General features: G+C 38.1%; 1 protein-coding gene and 1 pseudogene across 6 annotated transcripts in view; one reads left to right on the top strand and one right to left on the bottom strand.

Moving 5' to 3' along the window:
• The window catches only part of ZFYVE9 (zinc finger FYVE-type containing 9), a 127593-nt gene that overhangs the window by 105831 nt on the left and 4035 nt on the right, over positions 1-17727 (top strand). For 3 of the 6 annotated variants that reach the window (XR_005658045.1, XR_005658051.1, XR_005658049.1), the window contains 6 exons: positions 1801-1951; positions 4264-4344; positions 6640-6802; positions 9539-9644; positions 11744-11920; positions 17072-17341. Coding sequence is in view for 3 of the 6 variants with exons in the window: in XM_039886094.1 (XP_039742028.1) it covers positions 1801-1951; positions 4264-4344; positions 6640-6802; positions 9539-9644; positions 11744-11920; positions 17072-17233 (840 nt within the window). In the remaining 3 variants the exon portion in view is untranslated. Of the gene's footprint in view, positions 1-1800; positions 1952-4263; positions 4345-6639; positions 6803-9538; positions 9645-11743; positions 11921-14565; positions 15442-17071; positions 17689-17727 lie in introns of those variants that run through there. The other 3 variants (XM_039886094.1, XM_039886106.1, XM_039886114.1) reach the window with 2 other exon arrangements.
• Positions 3767-3888, bottom strand: LOC120581259 (uncharacterized; annotated as a pseudogene).

Here is a 17727-nt window from a genome sequence, read left to right on the forward strand (position 1 = left end):
TTTAACCACTATGAAAAACAGTTTGATACCTCAAAAGGTTACAGAATTACCATATAATGCCATAATTTCACCCCTAGGTATATTTAAAACACCAAAGAATTTAAAACAAGTACTCATAACAAGTACATGTACACACATGTTCATAGTATTACTATTAAAATAGTCAAAAGGTGAACATAGCCCAGAAGTCCATGGATGAATGGATAAATTGTGGTATATATACATTTAACCCTTGAACAATATGAGTTCAAACTATGTAGGTCCATTTATATGCATATTTTTTCCAGTAAATATACAGTTGGTCCTCTGTATCTTCGGGTTTCACATCTGAAGATTCAATCAACTGCAGATCCAAATCAGTATTTTTGATCTCTGATTGGGAATCCACACTGTGGAGGGCCAACTGTCTGCATTATTCTGTGCTATTTTATATAAGAAACTTGAGCATCTACAGATTTTGGTATCACAGGGGTCCAGAACAAATCCTCTGTGGATACCCAGGGACTACAGTTATATGTGGATTTTCGACTGCATGAGGGGTTGGTGCCCATAACCCCCAAGTTGTTCAGATGTCAACTGTATATACAATGGAATATCATTCAGCTATAAAAAGGAAAGAAGTACTGATGCATGCCACAACATGGATGAGCTTCCGTAATGTTATGCTAAGTGAAAAAAAGCCAGGCACAATGATCACATATTGTATGGTTCCATTTATATAAACTACCCAGACTAAATGAGTAGAGACAGAATGTACATTGGTGGTTGGAAGTGGGGAGTGGGGAGAAATGCTTAATGCGTGAGAGGTTTTACTTTGGGGTGATGGAAATGTTTTGGAACTAGATCGAGGTTGTGTTGCACAACATTGTGAGTATACTAAATACCACTGAATTGTTCACTTTAAAATGGTTAATTTTATGTCATGTGAATTTCACCTCAGTACATTTTCTTGAGTGTATTGATACAGAAATATAAAAGATATCAGAACACTATTATCTAGTATTTTTCATACTGGTACTGCAGTTTATAGTATAAGAGGAAAAGGGGAGTGAAAAAAAGTTGGACTAGATTTTCAAAGGATTGGATCAGAAATTTGGACAGATAGGATGGCATGAAGGAAAAAATGGGTAATAAAAACAAATTGTTATTAGCTTATTTCATCTCGATGCCAGAGTTTAGCGTCAAAAGAATAAAAATTCAGATTTGTTTACCAGACACATAATGGTGGCCTGTGAGTTTTTATAAGTTAGCTTCAGAATTATCATTTTAAATCTTTTGACAAAGCAAAATATTGGTGATTTCATTGAAGATTTCAAACATGCATTAGTAAAACTAAGAAACAGTAGAGTTTATATATTTCTAGCGGAAAGGCCTCACTGCTTTGTATGGATGTGGAAAAAGATGACAAATACACTTAATATGTGTATTTGGCTTAGAATTTCAGTACATATATCCTCAGTGAATCCACTGGGTAGTAGAAGCTACTATAATTAGCTAAACTACTTTTTAGTTACTTGAATTTAGTGCAGCAATAAAAGACCAAAAAAAATGAATGCAAAATGTGTCATGTGCCTAGGTTATAGTACAAATTACCTATAAACTATACAGGGAATTTTTGTATATGTTGATTTTTTATTAATGGTGGCTGATTTTTCACTTCGTATTATTTGATTGTTCTTTTGTCACTTTAATAAATAATAATATTCTGTTTTGTCTTTGAGAAGATGAAGAAGTTGTACTATGTCAGACAAAAAAAAATCCCATTCTTGGCAGAATAAGAAAGTTAATCTTTGATTGCAGATGATGAAAGCCATGAACAAGTCCAATGAGCATGTCCTAGCAGGAGGTGCTTGCTTCAATGAGAAGGCAGACTCTCATCTTGTGTGTGTACAGAATGATGATGGAAACTATCAGACCCAGGCTATCAGTATTCACAATCAGCCCAGAAAGGGTGAGTATTTGAGCTGATCTAGATTATGAGAATGGAAGATTGTACTGGATTTACAGAGTCGGCTATCTCAGCCCCCTAACACTTTCTAGACAGGTGACCACAAACAACTTGATTAAACTAACCTTTCCAAGCTTATTAGCTAGAATTATGTTGACTCCCTAAGTAGTCAGATTCAGAGTGCAAATGGCATCTCTGTTACTGAGGGGAACATTTGGAAATACTGCCTCAGAATACTGACAGGTCCAGCATTGGTATTTGAAGATAGGAGACTAGGCCTCATAGTGAGAATACGCTTAGATTTGGAGCTTATTGAATTAACATACTCAATGTTAATTGATTGACAGGATTCTGAAGAAGGTTCAATGGTACTCAGAATGTGGTCTTATCACTTAGGAGATTGTTAGAAATGAAGAATCTACATCCCAGATCTGCTAAATCGGAATTTGCATTTTAACACAATCACAATGTAAATTAAATGCACATTAGAATTTAAGAAACACTGCTCAACATGGCATTTCCTGAAGTGTCTTAGGTTCTATGGTTTTATAAAATATTCACGTAAATAAATAAAAATCTTGTTTAATGCATTAAACTGAAAAATCCTGAATTAAATAAATTTAAACATTTCTTTGGGATTTTTCAGAGCCTTTAACAAGCTGATTTGTATTGTGATTTTCCAAAAGGAAGATAGTACCTAGCCCTTCCTAAATTTATTTGACCATAAATCTTTTTTCCCTCGAAATATCTCCTAAAACTAGCTTTCTTTAGTATGCTTTATGAAACACTTTTCTAAAAGACATACTGTAGGTTACTTTCTTCAGTATATATATTTTAATTGTTTAATAAATGCATAAAAGGTATTTAGCACATATATATTCAAATACTATATCCAAAATTATGTAGGTGACAAGTCCACATGCTCCTTATTAGTCAAATAAGTCCTAGAATATTTGAATAAGTTCTAGGTATCATTAACATAATTGATGATATCCATTGGTAAAACTGGAGGGTCTTCAGAGAATGATTCAAGGTCTGTGAGAAATCTGGAAACTAGGTCAAATGAAAACCTCTCGAAATATAAATGTTTAACATGGAAAAGTATATAGATTAGAAGATAGTGAAAAATAGCTGTCTCTATTTTTAAGATTTTCTATTATGTGACAATAAGATTCAGCTTACTCTTTAAAGCTATAAAAGGCCAAAACCAGCACCAGTGGGTGAAAGTAACAAGAATCTAGATTTGGGTTCAATTTGTGAGCACACTCATAAACACTTGAGAGTTATCTAGAAGTAGAATGGGCTGCTCCTTGCCACTAGGAGTTTCTGACAAAAGCTGGATGACTTACCTATTAGAAATATTGTAAGGCTAGTAGGTAGGCGGTTGGAATAGCTCAGTCCAATTTAAGATGTGGAGACATAAGGACAGTGTAGTGAAGTTTTCATAAAGCTAAATGTATTAAATATCCTTTCTTTTATGAAGAGATAATGGTGTCAGGTGTTTGGGTTTTTAATAGCTCCAGTTGGTAAATAAAATAGTTGGCAAACATATGTCCATATTCAAAATATATTTGGTGTAAAAAAAAAACAAACAAACCTGGAAACCAATGAATTAGATCAGGGGTCAGCAGACTTTGTCTGTATATGTTAGGCTTTGCAGGCCTGCAGTCTTTGTTGCCAACTACTTAACTCTGGAATCATATTTCTTTACTTGTTTGTTTGTTTGTTTTTTAGGCGAGGCAACCCTTGGTTGACCTCACAGATTACGAGGACCTCGTCGGCTTACAATCCCTTATTTTTTATTTTATTTATTTTTTACGCCTACATCACCTGGTCTTCCTAGGTGATCTCCCATCCAAGTACTAACCAGGCCCGACCCTGCTTAGCTTCTTCCAAGATCAGATGGGATCAGGCTTGTTCGTGGTGGCATGGCCATAGACTGTGGCATCATATTTCAAAAACGGCCATAGAAAGTGTATAAATGAATGGCCATGTTCCAATATAATTTTATTTCCAAAAACAGGCCTCAGGCCAAGCCCTAAACTTAACCACTAAGATTTCTTTGTAAGATTCTTTGATTCTCCATTGGAATAAGAGCAAAGCAAAATGGGAGAGAGTATCTTAAAACCTAATTCCCAACCTCTCATAAGCATCAGAATTATCGGTTACTTGTATATTATGGTGTAAGAATTGGTATTTTTTGTTTTACGAATGATTATGGTTGGCGTTCCCAGTTATTAAATATTTTATTACTATTCTCAGTCTTTCAGTCTCAAGGTGTGTCTTCACTAAACTATTTTCTATTGCTCTTTTAGTGACTGGTGCCAGTTTCTTTGTGTTCAGTGGCGCTCTGAAATCCTCTTCAGGATATCTTGCCAAGTCCAGTATTGTAGAAGGTAAAGAATGAGTTATTTTCTGCATGTACATTAGTTCATTCCTAATTGCACAGCTGAAAAGCAAGGGATATTAAAGGAAGTTTTGATGTTTTTGCCGTAGACTTCTGAACTCCTGTTATTTATTCAGTAACGTCTCTTTAATTAAAACTGTCATAAAGGCGCTTAGTTCTCCAAAGGGAGTAAGTGGCAGAGATACCATGGAATAGTGACATAAAAATTAAGAGATGACCTTTAGAGCTTTGGAATAAGGTACTCAAGGGGATGTTGTCTGAGTTCAAATGTATCATTGAGCTCAAATCTGTTAAATGTGTAGATGAAGTTCAGTCCCTGTTACCCACAAGAATGTTGCAGTCATCATTTGGGATACAGAGTGGGATGTGCTTGCTGCTGGTTCACTATAATTGGACATGACACATATCCTGACAAAAGTTAATTAAATGACAGCTAATGAAAGGCTAATGAGCATACTGTTTATATTCTTTGTCAGTTATTCTTTAACTGTATTTTGATCTGGTTACTCTTTTTGCATAACAGATTAACCTATAACTTAATTGCTTAAAGCAACTATTTTATCCTGCTCCCTGAATCCTCTGGGCCTGCCCTTGACATGGCAATGTAGGGATGTCTTAACCCTGCTCTGTGATGTTGGGGCCTCAGTTGGGATGACTTGAAGGCTGTGGTTACTTGATGGCTGGGAGCTAGAATTACCTGAAGGTTTGTTCATGCATATGTTTGGAGTCTGGCCTAGGATGTTTTAAAGACAAGGAGTAATGCCTGGAGTGTTTACACATTGGACTCCTTTGCATGGTAGCCTTGGGATAGTTGGATTTCTTACATGATGGCTCAGGACTCCAAGCACTAGTATTCCATCGACAAGGCAGAAGCCACATTGCTTAGTACAACTCAGCCTTGAAAGTCGCACAGTGTCACATACTCTGGTGTTGGAAATAGTCATAAGTTGCCCAGATTCAAGGGGAGAGGAGTTAGACTCTACTTATTGTTGGGGAAATGCAAGATAGTATTGTAGAAAAGCGCATGAGACAGGAGGTATTGTGGCCATCTTTGGAAAATGCAATCTGCCACACATGACAACAGATTTTTATCTCATAATAGCTCACTCCAAGGCCCTACCTAAAATAATTTCTTCCTGAGGGTAGATTCTAGTGTTAATTGAAATACATAGATAATCTTACATGTATGTTAATAGATATATATTGGCTTTGATCTCCTTTATTGGTAAACTTAATAAAAGAGCAAGTGAAGAGCAAAGTACACTAATATTATACCACTAAATTTCATAACTCTGACTACATAGCAGAAACATGCTATTAAGAAATTATTAAATCCAGGAGTTAGTCGTTTGATCTTAAGTGACTAATTATTGCCTATGTGATCAAGTATTGACTGCTTTAGAAATTGTGTCTTTACAAGATGATTAAAAAACATCTTTTAAATGTCGAAGTGATAAATTGTACTGATGCAGATCCTTACAAATGCAAAGCAGTGTGTTTAAAAGTTATGTTTATGCCTTTGGGTTGGGAATTTCTTAGGTCTTGCATTTCACTGTGTATGCCATTAGAGCAATTGGATGCCTATTTATAAATTTTTTATTGAAACTCTTTAGAAATTATTTCAGCTGACAAAATTTTGTATCAGTGAAGCAGGGTAATTACTTAGCAGGTAGCAATTTTCATTCTCAGTTTCAGTGTTTGCCTTTGACTCAGGTAGGTAGCAGCCCCCAAATAGTTACCATCTGTTAGCTACATGGTTCCCATGTAAAATACATGTAGTGGTTGTCTTCATTGCCAGTCAATAAATGGATTTATCCCCTATCCCACTGCTGTTGTTTATTCAGTGATTTACTTAACAGACTTTTACTGGGCATTCACTGTATGCCAGCCAATCATAGTAAAGTGAGAGACAGAAATGTAAACCAGTAAATATGATTAAAGCATGACACGTACAAGAGGGGAAACAGGAACAAGATGTGACCATGTGTAAGTTTTCTCTTTGAGCAGTCTCAGGAGAAATTCTTTGTTGTGTCTAAAGTGAAATCAACAGGCAAGTGTTTTAAGCAGAACTCAGCTTGGCACTTGATCCTCATAGCACTTTCAGTTAAGTAATAGTTCAGCGTAAAGAACAAAACCCATTTGTATCTTTCAGCTTTAGAGAGCAGAACAAAGTTTTACATTAAATCCTAGAGGGATTTGCTAGGTGCCAAGTACCATTTTTCAGCTGCCCCTCTCCCTGGCTTTCCCTTGTTTTTATTGGTATTATCTTGGTGCTGATTCTCAGATGGCGTTATGGTCCAGATAACTGCAGAGAATATGGATGCCTTGAGGCAGGCGCTGCGAGAGATGAAGGACTTCACCATCACCTGTGGCAAGGCAGATGCTGAGGATCCCCCGGAGCACATCCACATCCATTGGGTGGATGACGACAGGAACATCAACAAGGGGTACATGCAGTGTCCTTCCTTGTGGCATTTAGTTATGGGCCGGGCTATGGGTTTGTCTACACTGGTGTTCTATAGCTTGACCAAAAGCCATGCCTAAGAAAAAGGACTGCTTTGTATACATAACATAGAATTTTAAATATCTGGTTTTTTGGCTTAATTTCTGAAGGAGTTTCTATGCATATTTTTGAAGAGAAGGAGTTGATGAAACAATTTCTCTAAAGTTATTGAGGTAAGAGTAAAACCTAAGCCTTTTATGGTTTACAAAGCACTTTTGCTAATATTGTTTCATTTGATATAACAATTAGTATTGTTATTCCCATATCACAGATAAGTAAACAGGCACCACAAGGCTAGGTGACTCCACAAAGCTAGGAAGCAGCAGGGCTACGATGCCATACTCTTGGGCTTCAGATGCCATACTCTTTCCCACCATATGGAAGCTCTTGTTCTGATGGGTCAAGCCAACACCTTGGACTCACCTTTGACACTTTTCTTTCTCTCAGACCCTACACTTAATCCAACAGTAAATCCTGTTAACTTGACTTCAGAATATATCCAGAATCATACTACTTCTACCTCTACTGCCATCATCCTAGTTCAGGCTACTATCATTTGGTCTGCATTATTGCTGTAGCCTCCTAATTGGTTTCTTTGTTCCTAATCTTAGCCTATTCCCTCCTCCCAATCCAAATTGTTTTCAGTACAGCAGGCAGAGCAGTTGTCACTTCTCTGCTCAAAACCTACCACTGACTTCTAATATCATTCAGGGTAAAAACCAAAGTCTTTTACGACCTATAAGGCCTTACACAATCTGCATCCCTCCACCCACCCTCTTCTCAGATGCAACACCTGCCTTCTTGCTTGAACACATCAACTATACATCAGCCCTTGTACTTGTTCTCTCAGCTTATACTCTGCCCCTAGGTAGCCACATGAGTCACTCCCTCACTGCCTACAAGTATTTTCTAAAATGTCACTTTCTCAATAAGGCCTTTCCTGACCAACTTATCTAAATTATAACACTGTCATACATTTCTTCCTTCCACCCCCAATATTTCCTATCCCCTTTCACTGTATTGTATTTCTCAAGAGCACTTATAACTTTTAACAGACAATATATTTTTACTTATTTATTTTTGTTATATTGCCCTTGAGATGTAAGCTCCATGAGGCAGACACTGATTTATTTTTTTTGGCGGAGCGGGGGGAGGTCGGGTCTGGTTTATTTACTACTGTGTTACCAGCACCTAAAAACCTGTCTTTCACCTATAAAGTACTTTGAAAAGTGGATTGAATAAATGAATATATTATATTTTATTGTGTTAAGCTTTCTCCCATGCCTGTCTCCCTCTCTCCCTTCTGCCCTCCCTCCCTCCATCCTTCAGGCAATAATTCTACATGCGGGCCTCTGGAAGTACAAAAAAATGAATTCCACATGGTCCCAGCTGACAGTTTGGTTTTGAAAATAGTTATAAATAAGTACACCAAAGTATGGAAGATGCTCATAGAAAACTTTGTAGGATACAGTGAAGATGGAAAAAGAAAAGAGGAAGCTTGATAGAAGTGGTAGGGTGGTATTCAAGAATGACTGCATAGAGAAATGGCTGCTGCTTAAGCTGCATCTGATAAGATGAGTAGGTATCTGCCACATAACTGTGGCAGAGTGGGTGTTCCAGTCTGAGGGAATAGCAGGAGCAAAGGCAAATAGAGGGCATTTACAACATGGCACACTGGTTTTTTTTTTTTTTAAGATTTAAAAACATTTGTTATTGAACAGAAAAGAAGAAATTTCTAAATCAATAAGTGCATTTGCCTATTTTACAAAAAAGAAAAAACCTTTCCCATACTTCACTGGAAATTGTAATTTCAAATCAATTTGTGTTTAACTCTCTATTTTAGTTGGAAATGGACATGGTCATTAGGACCAAAAAATTGATAATCTGAAAATCTGATGCCATAAGTATTGGTAATTAAGTACATGCAGGTTTCCCCTTCATACAGCAAGTGCCAGTTGCAGCATCTTAGAAAACAGGACAAGAGCTAGTTAAGGAAGACTCTCGAGCTCAGGAGTTTAGTTTGTAGTAAATAAATTGAATGTTTTCCAGCTTGTCCCTCAGTGTCTGAGTGTCCTCTCTTAAAATCAACTAAGTGCTAAGCAACTAAGGGTGCTTTTTCTTTGACGTTGTTGTCTGATGAGTTAGCAATTAAACTTAACATTGTTTAAATAATTTTACTTCAAGCGAATGAAGTGAATCCCTGATATTGAAGTTTAAGTTAAATTTGATCTTTTATATATAGAGATTCAAAAGCATAAACAGGTTTGAAAATATGGAAATATATGAAGGGTAGGACATGATGGATGTTATTACAATTAGGAACCCAGTGCTGTGACAGCAGAGGGGAGAGCAAGACTGGGTGGGCGGCCATGTGTTCACTGAAGGAAGGAATGCTGAAAGAAGAGAGCAGGTTTGAGTAAACCATTTCTTTATATTAAAAAAAGCAGCTCCTGGAATCATGACTCCTTTTTTCTATGTGTGTTCTTTGAATTATTTCAGTGAGCACTTTTCATGAGTGCACTGTTCAGTTACATTTTTGTGCAGTGGCTTCTTGCAGTGATGTATTGCACAGATGTGTTTGGCGAGGTACCCAGTATAATTAGTAGCAAGACTTAATAAGAGAAGTGGCTTTTCTGGCTTTAAGAGCTGCTTCCATGTCTTTTCTGTGCTTCTGTTTTAGTGTCGTAAGTCCTATAGATGGGAAGTCCATGGAGTCTATAACAAGTGTGAAGATATTCCATGGATCAGAGTATAAAGCAAATGGAAAAGTCATCAGATGGACAGAGGTAAGGAAATAAAACTTGGCATCCTTGACCCCCTTTGAGCCCAACTTTTTGCTAGGTCTAGAGACACATTCTGGGCCGATTCTGGAGGATAAAGGGGAAAATATTGGTTTTCTTCTATACTCCAATTCACTGGTCTAACTTAGCTCACCGGAAAGAAATGCAGGCTGCAGCAGTCTGGTGTCTCCTCCTTCCTGTGGACTAGCTTTTAGAGATTTGTTTGCATTCGAATTCATCTCTGGATGGTATATACCATCTTTGCTATATTCTTCAAGAAGCCAGGCAAGTTATGTTGCACTCACAGTTAAAACTTTCTTAGGTAACATGGTCTTAGAAAATAGATTTATTTCACCAATAAGAAAACTAGTGTGGCAACTATCATTTAAAAAGAAAAAGGAAAAAAAAATAAGAAAATTAAAGCTCAGAGACTAGCTTGTCCAGGATTACATGGCAAATAAGTAATGTCAAAGTTCTGATTCAAACCCAGATCTGGCCAACTCCTAAACTCTTTTCTACTTTGTTTTTTCTTAACTTGAAAACTATATTAGAGGCTAATCTGGGAATGAGAGGAGCAGGGCAGGGACCCTGTATGTGTGCACATATCAGACAAATTAGGAAGTTTTTTCTTGGAGAATAAACATGTAGGTCCTCGGTCTCTTAATTTCTTTTCAACTTCATTTATACCCATTTATAAAATAAAGCATTAAATTCAAGATCTCTAAGATTCCTTGCAGCTTTAGAAGTCATTTTTTTAAAAGTTCTGTGACTTCTAGCTTTTTCATTTTACAGACAAGGTAATTAAGGCAATGAGAGGTTAAGTGCCTTACCCGAATTCACAGAGCTGGTTCCTGATAGCACAGAGACTAGAACCTGGTTCTTCAGTTCTTGAGCTATTGTTCCAAGTGACTTATCCTTCATACCAGGCTCAGTGTTTTCATACACAGCTCAGAGTCTTAGCTGCATGCTTTGTCATCGTCATTCTTTGCACACATTTTGAGCAGTGCAGAGTCTGGGACCTGTAAAACTCTTTATTGCTTACAAAGTAGTTTAATCTTCCTTCCCTCCTTTTTGGTCCTTAATAACCCACCTCATTTGCATAACGAGGTAACAGGCTCAGAGAGGCTGTGTGACTTTGTGACTTGCCTGATTCTAGTTACCGGCAGAGCAAAGGCCAGAGGTCTCCTGACACCCACTCCAAAGCTCTTTCTATCATCTCATGCTGCCACTCTCACTAGTGCATCGGGCACCGGGCTTCAGAGCTAACCCTTTTGTAGTATTCTTAGTACAAGCTGCTTAATGAGCAGTAAGCTAGGGATCAGTATATATAAGATTTTGCTTTTATAATATTATTTACTCTATACAATAACCAGAGGGGACAGGTGCTTTCCATTTTACAAAGGCAAATGCATTAAGAAGCCAAAGGACTTGCTCATGACCCTCCTCTATGAGACTGGGACTTGGCCCTCTCAGTTCCAAATTTGTTATGCTTCTGCCTGTGCCCAATGCAGTGTTCAGCTCAGTACAAGACACTAACACAGCTCTGGCCTCAGCAGTGGCAGGGCCATGTGGTGGGAAAAACTCTGTCTGTGATAAGAGGCAGAAGACTCAGATTCTGGGCTTGACCTTGCCTCTGTCTCTACTTTTATGCACTTGGGCGAGTCCTCTCCCTTCTATGAGCTATCTGTGGTATGAAGGGGTTGGGTCACATAAGCTATTTGGGCTGTTCTCTTCACTTCTAAGATAAATTCCTAAGAAAATTTCCACGTATAAGGATTACCCTTTAGAAGTACACAATGCAAAATGTAAGCCTTTTCTGGTTCTGAGTAGAATGTTCCATTATGACCCTGACCAAGGCTTTCCGGTAGATAGGCATATTGCTACTACTATTTTGTAAATGCAGACCGATATTGTTTCTTAACTTGAAAACATTAGTAAGACATTAGTGCCCTACTTTTGGCCCAAGGACTTTGTGGTATCCTATCTGTCAGGTCTTCTTGCACATCTCAGGGGATCAGGGTGCTCATATACGGTGAGCTGATAGACTTGTTTCTTCCCACATCTCCTGCACACAAGGTTAAAAGTCTCTTTTGTTTGGGGAACAGGTGTTTTTCCTAGAAAGTGATGACCAGCACAGTTGCCTGAGTGATCCAGCAGATCATAGCCGACTAACTGAGCACATTGCCAAGGCTTTTTGCCTTGCTCTCTGTCCCCACCTGAAGCTTCTGAAGGAAGATGGAATGACTAAACTGGGACTACGTGTGACACTTGACTCAGATCAGGTAAGAAGAGTCTTAGGTACCCTCTGAAGCTCGTCTTGGACAGTGTCTGTACTTTCTGACTTGTGAGTTTTCCAGCGTCAACCCAGAGAGTGTAATTCACTAGACCTTGGGCGTGACCAGCTGTAGTATTCTGGCCTTCCCTCTATTTGTAGTATGCCTAGATGTGCTGCTTGGTCAGATTCTGAAGCACTTGAGCCTTGGCTTCCTCATCTGAATGTCTTCAAAGGATGTGGTTTTCTTTTTAGTGTAGCATTAGAAGAAATGTGTGTGAATGACATCGATGCTACCCTTTGAGACTCCTCAGTCCCACCATCTAGAAATTGTTCTGCCTTTCTTGGAGAACAAGTCCCAACCTGTCCTGTATCCTGATGTTTTCTTAATCTGACAGCAGTAGGCCTTTGCTAACTAGCCTCTGTGGGTCTCACTCCTTAAAGTTTTCTTACTCAACATTTCCATGTTCAATAGTGGGCAGGACTTCAGCTATTTCCCCACTAATTTTCCTGTCAGCTCAGGTCTCCTGTGGTCAGATTTCCTTCCCTGTCATACTTAAATTTTTTTCTGCTGTTTATAATAATAATCCATTCTTAGCACATGTGCCTCCCCCACCCCCAGTTCCTCATCCAATTACCTCTCTCCTGTGGCCTAGCACTGAAATCTTTCCACAGGCATGCTTTGGAGATAATGTGGTTTTGGTTCCAAAGCACCACAATAAAGTTAATATCACAACAAAGCTAATCACATGGATTTTTGGGTTTCCAGTGCATTTTAAAGTTCTGTTACACTATACTGTAGTCTGTCAAGTGTGCAATCACATATCTAAAAATATACTTACCTTAATTGAAAAGTGCTTTATTGCTAAAAAATGCTAACCATCGTCTGAGACTTCAGCAAGTCAATTTTCCTGTTGGCAGAAGGTGTTGTATCCAAGTCGAGGGCTGCTGACTGATCAGGGCGGTAATTGCTGAGGTTGGGTGGCTGTGGCAGTTTCTTAAGTAAGACAGCACTGAAGTTTGATACACTTAGTGACTCTTCCTTTCATGAATGATTTCTCTATAACATGCAGTGCTGTTTGATAGCATTTTACCCACAGTAGCACTTCTTTCAAAATTGGAGTCAGTCCTCTCAAACCCTGTCACAGCTTTATCATCTAAGTTTATGTAATATTCTAAAGTCTTTGTTGTCATTACAACAGTCTTCACAGCATCTTCACCAAGAGTAGATTTCCATCTCAAGAAACTACTTTCTTTGCTCATCCTTAAGAAGCAACTCCTCACCCATTAAAATTTCATCATGAGAGTGCATTGCAGCAATTCAGTCACATCTTCAGGATCCACTTCTAATTGTTCTCTTGCTATTTCTACCACATCTGCAGTTACTTCCTCCACTGAAGTCTTGAACCCCTCAAAGTCATCCATAAGGGTTGGAAACAATTTCTTCCAGACTCCTGTTAATGTTGATATTTTGACCTTTTCCCATGAATCATGAATGTTTTTAATGGCATGTAGAATGGTGAATCTTTTCCAGAGGGTTTTCAATTTCCTTTGCCTAGATCCATCAGAGGAATCTCTTAAGTATGGCAGCTATAGCCTTATAAAATGTATTTCTTAAAAAATTAGAATTGAAAGTCTAAATTGCCTCTTGATCGTGGGCTGCAGAATGGATGTTGTGTTAGCAGGCATGAAAACATTAATTTCATTGTACATCTCGATTACAGCTCTTGGGTGACCAGGCGCATTGTCAGCAACCAGTGTATATTGAATCTTTTTTTCTGAGCAGTAAGTCTCAACAGTGGGCTTAAAATATTCAGTTAACCATAACGATTCAGTTATATAGGCTTTGTTATTCCATTTCTAGAGCACAGGCAGAGAAGATTTAGCATAATTCTTAAGGGCCCTAGGATCTTTTTAGTAGTAAATGAACCGTGGCTTCAACTTAAAGTCACCAGCTGCATTAACTTCTAACCAGAGAGTCAGCCTTTCCTTTGAAGTCAGGCATTGACTTTTCTTCTCTAGCTGTGCAAGTCCCAGATGCCATCTTCCATTCTTCTGTTTTGTCTACACTGAAATCTGTCATTTGGTATAGCTACATTCACTAATTATCTTATCTTGATCTTCTGGATAACTTGCTGCAGCTTCTACATCATCACTTGCCACTTCACCTTACACTTTTATGTTATAGAGACTGCTGCTTTTTTTCCTTAAACCTCATAAACCAATCTCTCTTAGCTTCCAGCTTTTCTTCTACTGCTTCCTCGCCTCTCAGCCTTCATAAAATTGAATAAAGTTGGGGCTTTGCTCTGGATTAGGCTTTGGCTTAAGGGAATGTCGTGGCTGGTTTGATCTTCTGTCCAGACCACTAAAACTTTGCATCAGCAATAAGGCTGTTTCACTTTCTTATCATTCATGTGTTCTGGAGTAGTACTTTTATTTTCTTTCAAGAACTTTTCCTTTTCATTCACAGCTTGGCTAACTGGTGAAAGAGGCCTAGCGTTTGGCTTATCTCAGCTTTGACATGCTTTCTTCACTAAGCTTAATCATTTCCAGCTTTTGATTTAAAGTGAGGCACATGCAATTCTTTCTTTTACTTGAACACTTAAAAGCTATTGTAGGGTTATTAATTAGCCTAATTTCAGTATTGTGTCTCAGGGAAAAAGGAGGCCCAAGGAGAGGGAGAGAAATGATGTAACGGCCAGTCAGTGGAGCAGTCAGAGCACACACATTTATGAAGTTCACCATCTTATACAGGTGTGGTTTGTGGGGCCCCAAAACAATTACAGTAGTAACATCAAAGTTTGCTGATCACAGATCACAATAACAAATATAATAATGAAAAACGATAATGAAAAAGTTTGAAATATTGTGAGAATAACTAAAATGTGATACACAGACATGATGTGAACAAATGCTGTTCGAAGAATGGTGCTGATAGACTTGCTCAATGCAGGATTGCCACAGTCCTTCAATTTATAAAAAACTCAGTATCCTCAAAGCATATTGAAGTGAAGTACAGTAAAACGAGGTATGCCTGTACATTTCTTTGTATTTTGGATCCCTGTGACATGTCCCAGTGCTCCTCCTTTGATGCAGAGTTGTGTCATTTATCAGGGAAAATGTAAAAGTTTATGTATCTGGCTCCATTTCTTGACTGGTCATCAATAAACAAGTATTTTCTACTTAAGGTCTTGCCTAGTGCTGTACTAAGTATCATGATCCTTTTTTTTTTCAGTTAGATTTGACATTTAATATTTATATTAGTTTCAGGTGTACAGCATAGTGTTAGACATTTATATAATTTACAAAGTTATCCCCTCCGATAATCTGATACCCACCAGGCACTATACAGTTATTACAATATTATTGACTATCTTTTCTATGCTATATTTTATATCCCCATGACTATTTTGTAACTACTAATTTTTACTTCTAAAACTCTTTCCCTTTTTCCCCTATTTCTCTAACCACCCTCTCCTCCATTCTCTGTATCTGTGAGTCTGTTTCTGTTTTGTATGATTCCACTGAGATCATACAGTGTTTGTCTTTCTCTGACTTATTTCACTTAATATAATACCTTCCATGTCCATCCATGTTGTTGCAAATGGTAAGATTTCATTCATTTTTATAGCTGAGTAATATTCCATTGTATATATGTATCATCTTTATCCAATCATCTGTTGATGGGCACTCAGGCTGCTTCCATATCTTGGTTGTACATAATGCTGCAGTGAACATATGGGGTGCATGTATATTTTCAAATTAGTGTTTTGGATTTTTTTGGATAAACAGAGTAGAATTGCTGTGTCCTAGGGTAGTTCTATTTTTAATTTTTTGAGGAACCTCTATACTGTTTCCTATAATGGCTGCACCAATTTGCAATCCCACCAACAATGCACGAGGGTTCCCTTTTCTTCACATTTTTGCCAACACCTATTGTTATCGATGATGGCCATTCTGACAGGTGTGAGGTGATAATTTGCACTTTTCTGATTAGTGATGTTGAGTATCTTTTTGTATGTCTTTTGGCCATCTGTACGTCCTTTTTGGAGAAATGTCTATTCAGGTGCTCTGCCCAGTTTTTAAATGGATTGTTTTGGTGTTGAGTTGCATGAGCTCTTTATAAATTTTGGATATGAATCCCTTATCAGATGTATTATTGGCAAATATCTTCTCCCATTCAATAGTTTTGTTAATGGTTTCCTTTGTTTTGCAAAAACTTTTTAGTTTGATGTACTCCCTTTTTCTTCTTTTATTTCCTTTGCCTGAGGAGATGTATCAGAAAAAAAATACTACTAGGGGCAATATCAGAGTTTACTGCCTATGTTTTCTTCTAGGAGTTTATGGTTTTAAGTTTTACATTTAAATCTTTAATCCATTTTGAATTTATTCTTGTACACCTATATCACATATAAGGAGGTGGTTGTTTCATATTTTGCATTTATCTGTCCAGTTTTCCCAGCACCATTTATTGAATAGATTGTCCTTACCCTATTGTATGTTCTTGCCTCCTTAATCGACCATATATATAGGTATCAGTTTATTTCTGGGCCCTCTGTTCTGTTCCGTTGATCTATGTGTCTGTTTTTATGCCAGTACCATATCATGGTCCTTCCTTGAGTGGTACTGGTAATGTGGCTGAAAGAGATTTAAAAAATTATAAAACAAGAATTTTTCTGCCAAATGTGTGGGCCTCTTGAGGGCAGGAGCCCTGTTACATCTTTGGATCCCTGTGTTAGTAGGTGCTCAGAAAATGGTGTGTGGTTGAATAGATGGATGGCAGAACAGATGTTCATTTCCTGCTTTGTTAGGGAGTTCTACCTAGTATATTTCCCATTTTAATTTTTACAACCATAGATTTAGGTATTATTTCAGACATTCCATACCTCTCTATGCCACCTCCAGCCCCTTCTTGGGAAACAAAGACCTTAACAGGTTAAGTGCCTTGCCCAAGGTCTCACAGGTACCAAGGGGCAGGATCTCAATAAATAAATGACAGGATGATAAATGACAATTCGGGGAAGAGAAGGAGAAATTTGTGTTAACCGCTGTGTGTCTAGCCCATGGCCAAGGACATCTCCTTCAGCCTCCTTGGCCCTCAGCCCTCTGGAAAGATCTTCTCTATCCAGTAACCTGTCATCCCCTTCTCTCTGTGGTGTAGGTTGGCTATCAAGCAGGGAGCAATGGCCAGCCCCTTCCCTCGCAGTACATGAATGATCTGGACAGCGCTTTGGTGCCGGTGATCCATGGAGGGGCCTGCCAGCTCAGTGAGGGCCCCATCGTCATGGAACTCATCTTTTATATTCTGGAAAACATCGCATAGACAGAGGACTTCATTTTTTTTCTGTTCAGACCTGTTGCAACAGCAGTCATACCCAAATCATTTGCACTTTAGAAATGGAAGATTAAGCTTTTGTTAACACTATTAATGGTGGGTGGGGTGGGAGTGGGGATTTGGGGTCTAGGGTGGGAAAGGGTGGTTGGGGGGACAGATGTTCCATGATTCTAAGACTTCTATGCATTATCCACCACGAAGATCTGAGCAGCTTCCGTTACTGCACAAGTTATGCTATCCTTGCAGCTAATCCCCTTGTTATTGTTTAGACAAGAGTTCTGCTCCTCTGTTTTAAGACTTAACTTATGGTCTTATGCTCAGAAATGCTCAAATGGGTACAACCATCACCAAGGGTGGGGTGGGAGGGCTGAGGGAAAATAAAAAATGAAGTATCAGCCTTGTACTCTTTGTACAGAATTTATATAAAAAGAATATCACACTGATTTTGTTCCATTTACATCATGGTGACTTCAAGTAGAAGT

This window comes from Pteropus medius, unplaced genomic scaffold (genome assembly GCF_902729225.1).
Source record: "Pteropus medius unplaced genomic scaffold, Ma_sr-lr_union100, whole genome shotgun sequence".
NCBI lineage: Eukaryota > Metazoa > Chordata > Mammalia > Chiroptera > Pteropodidae > Pteropus > Pteropus medius.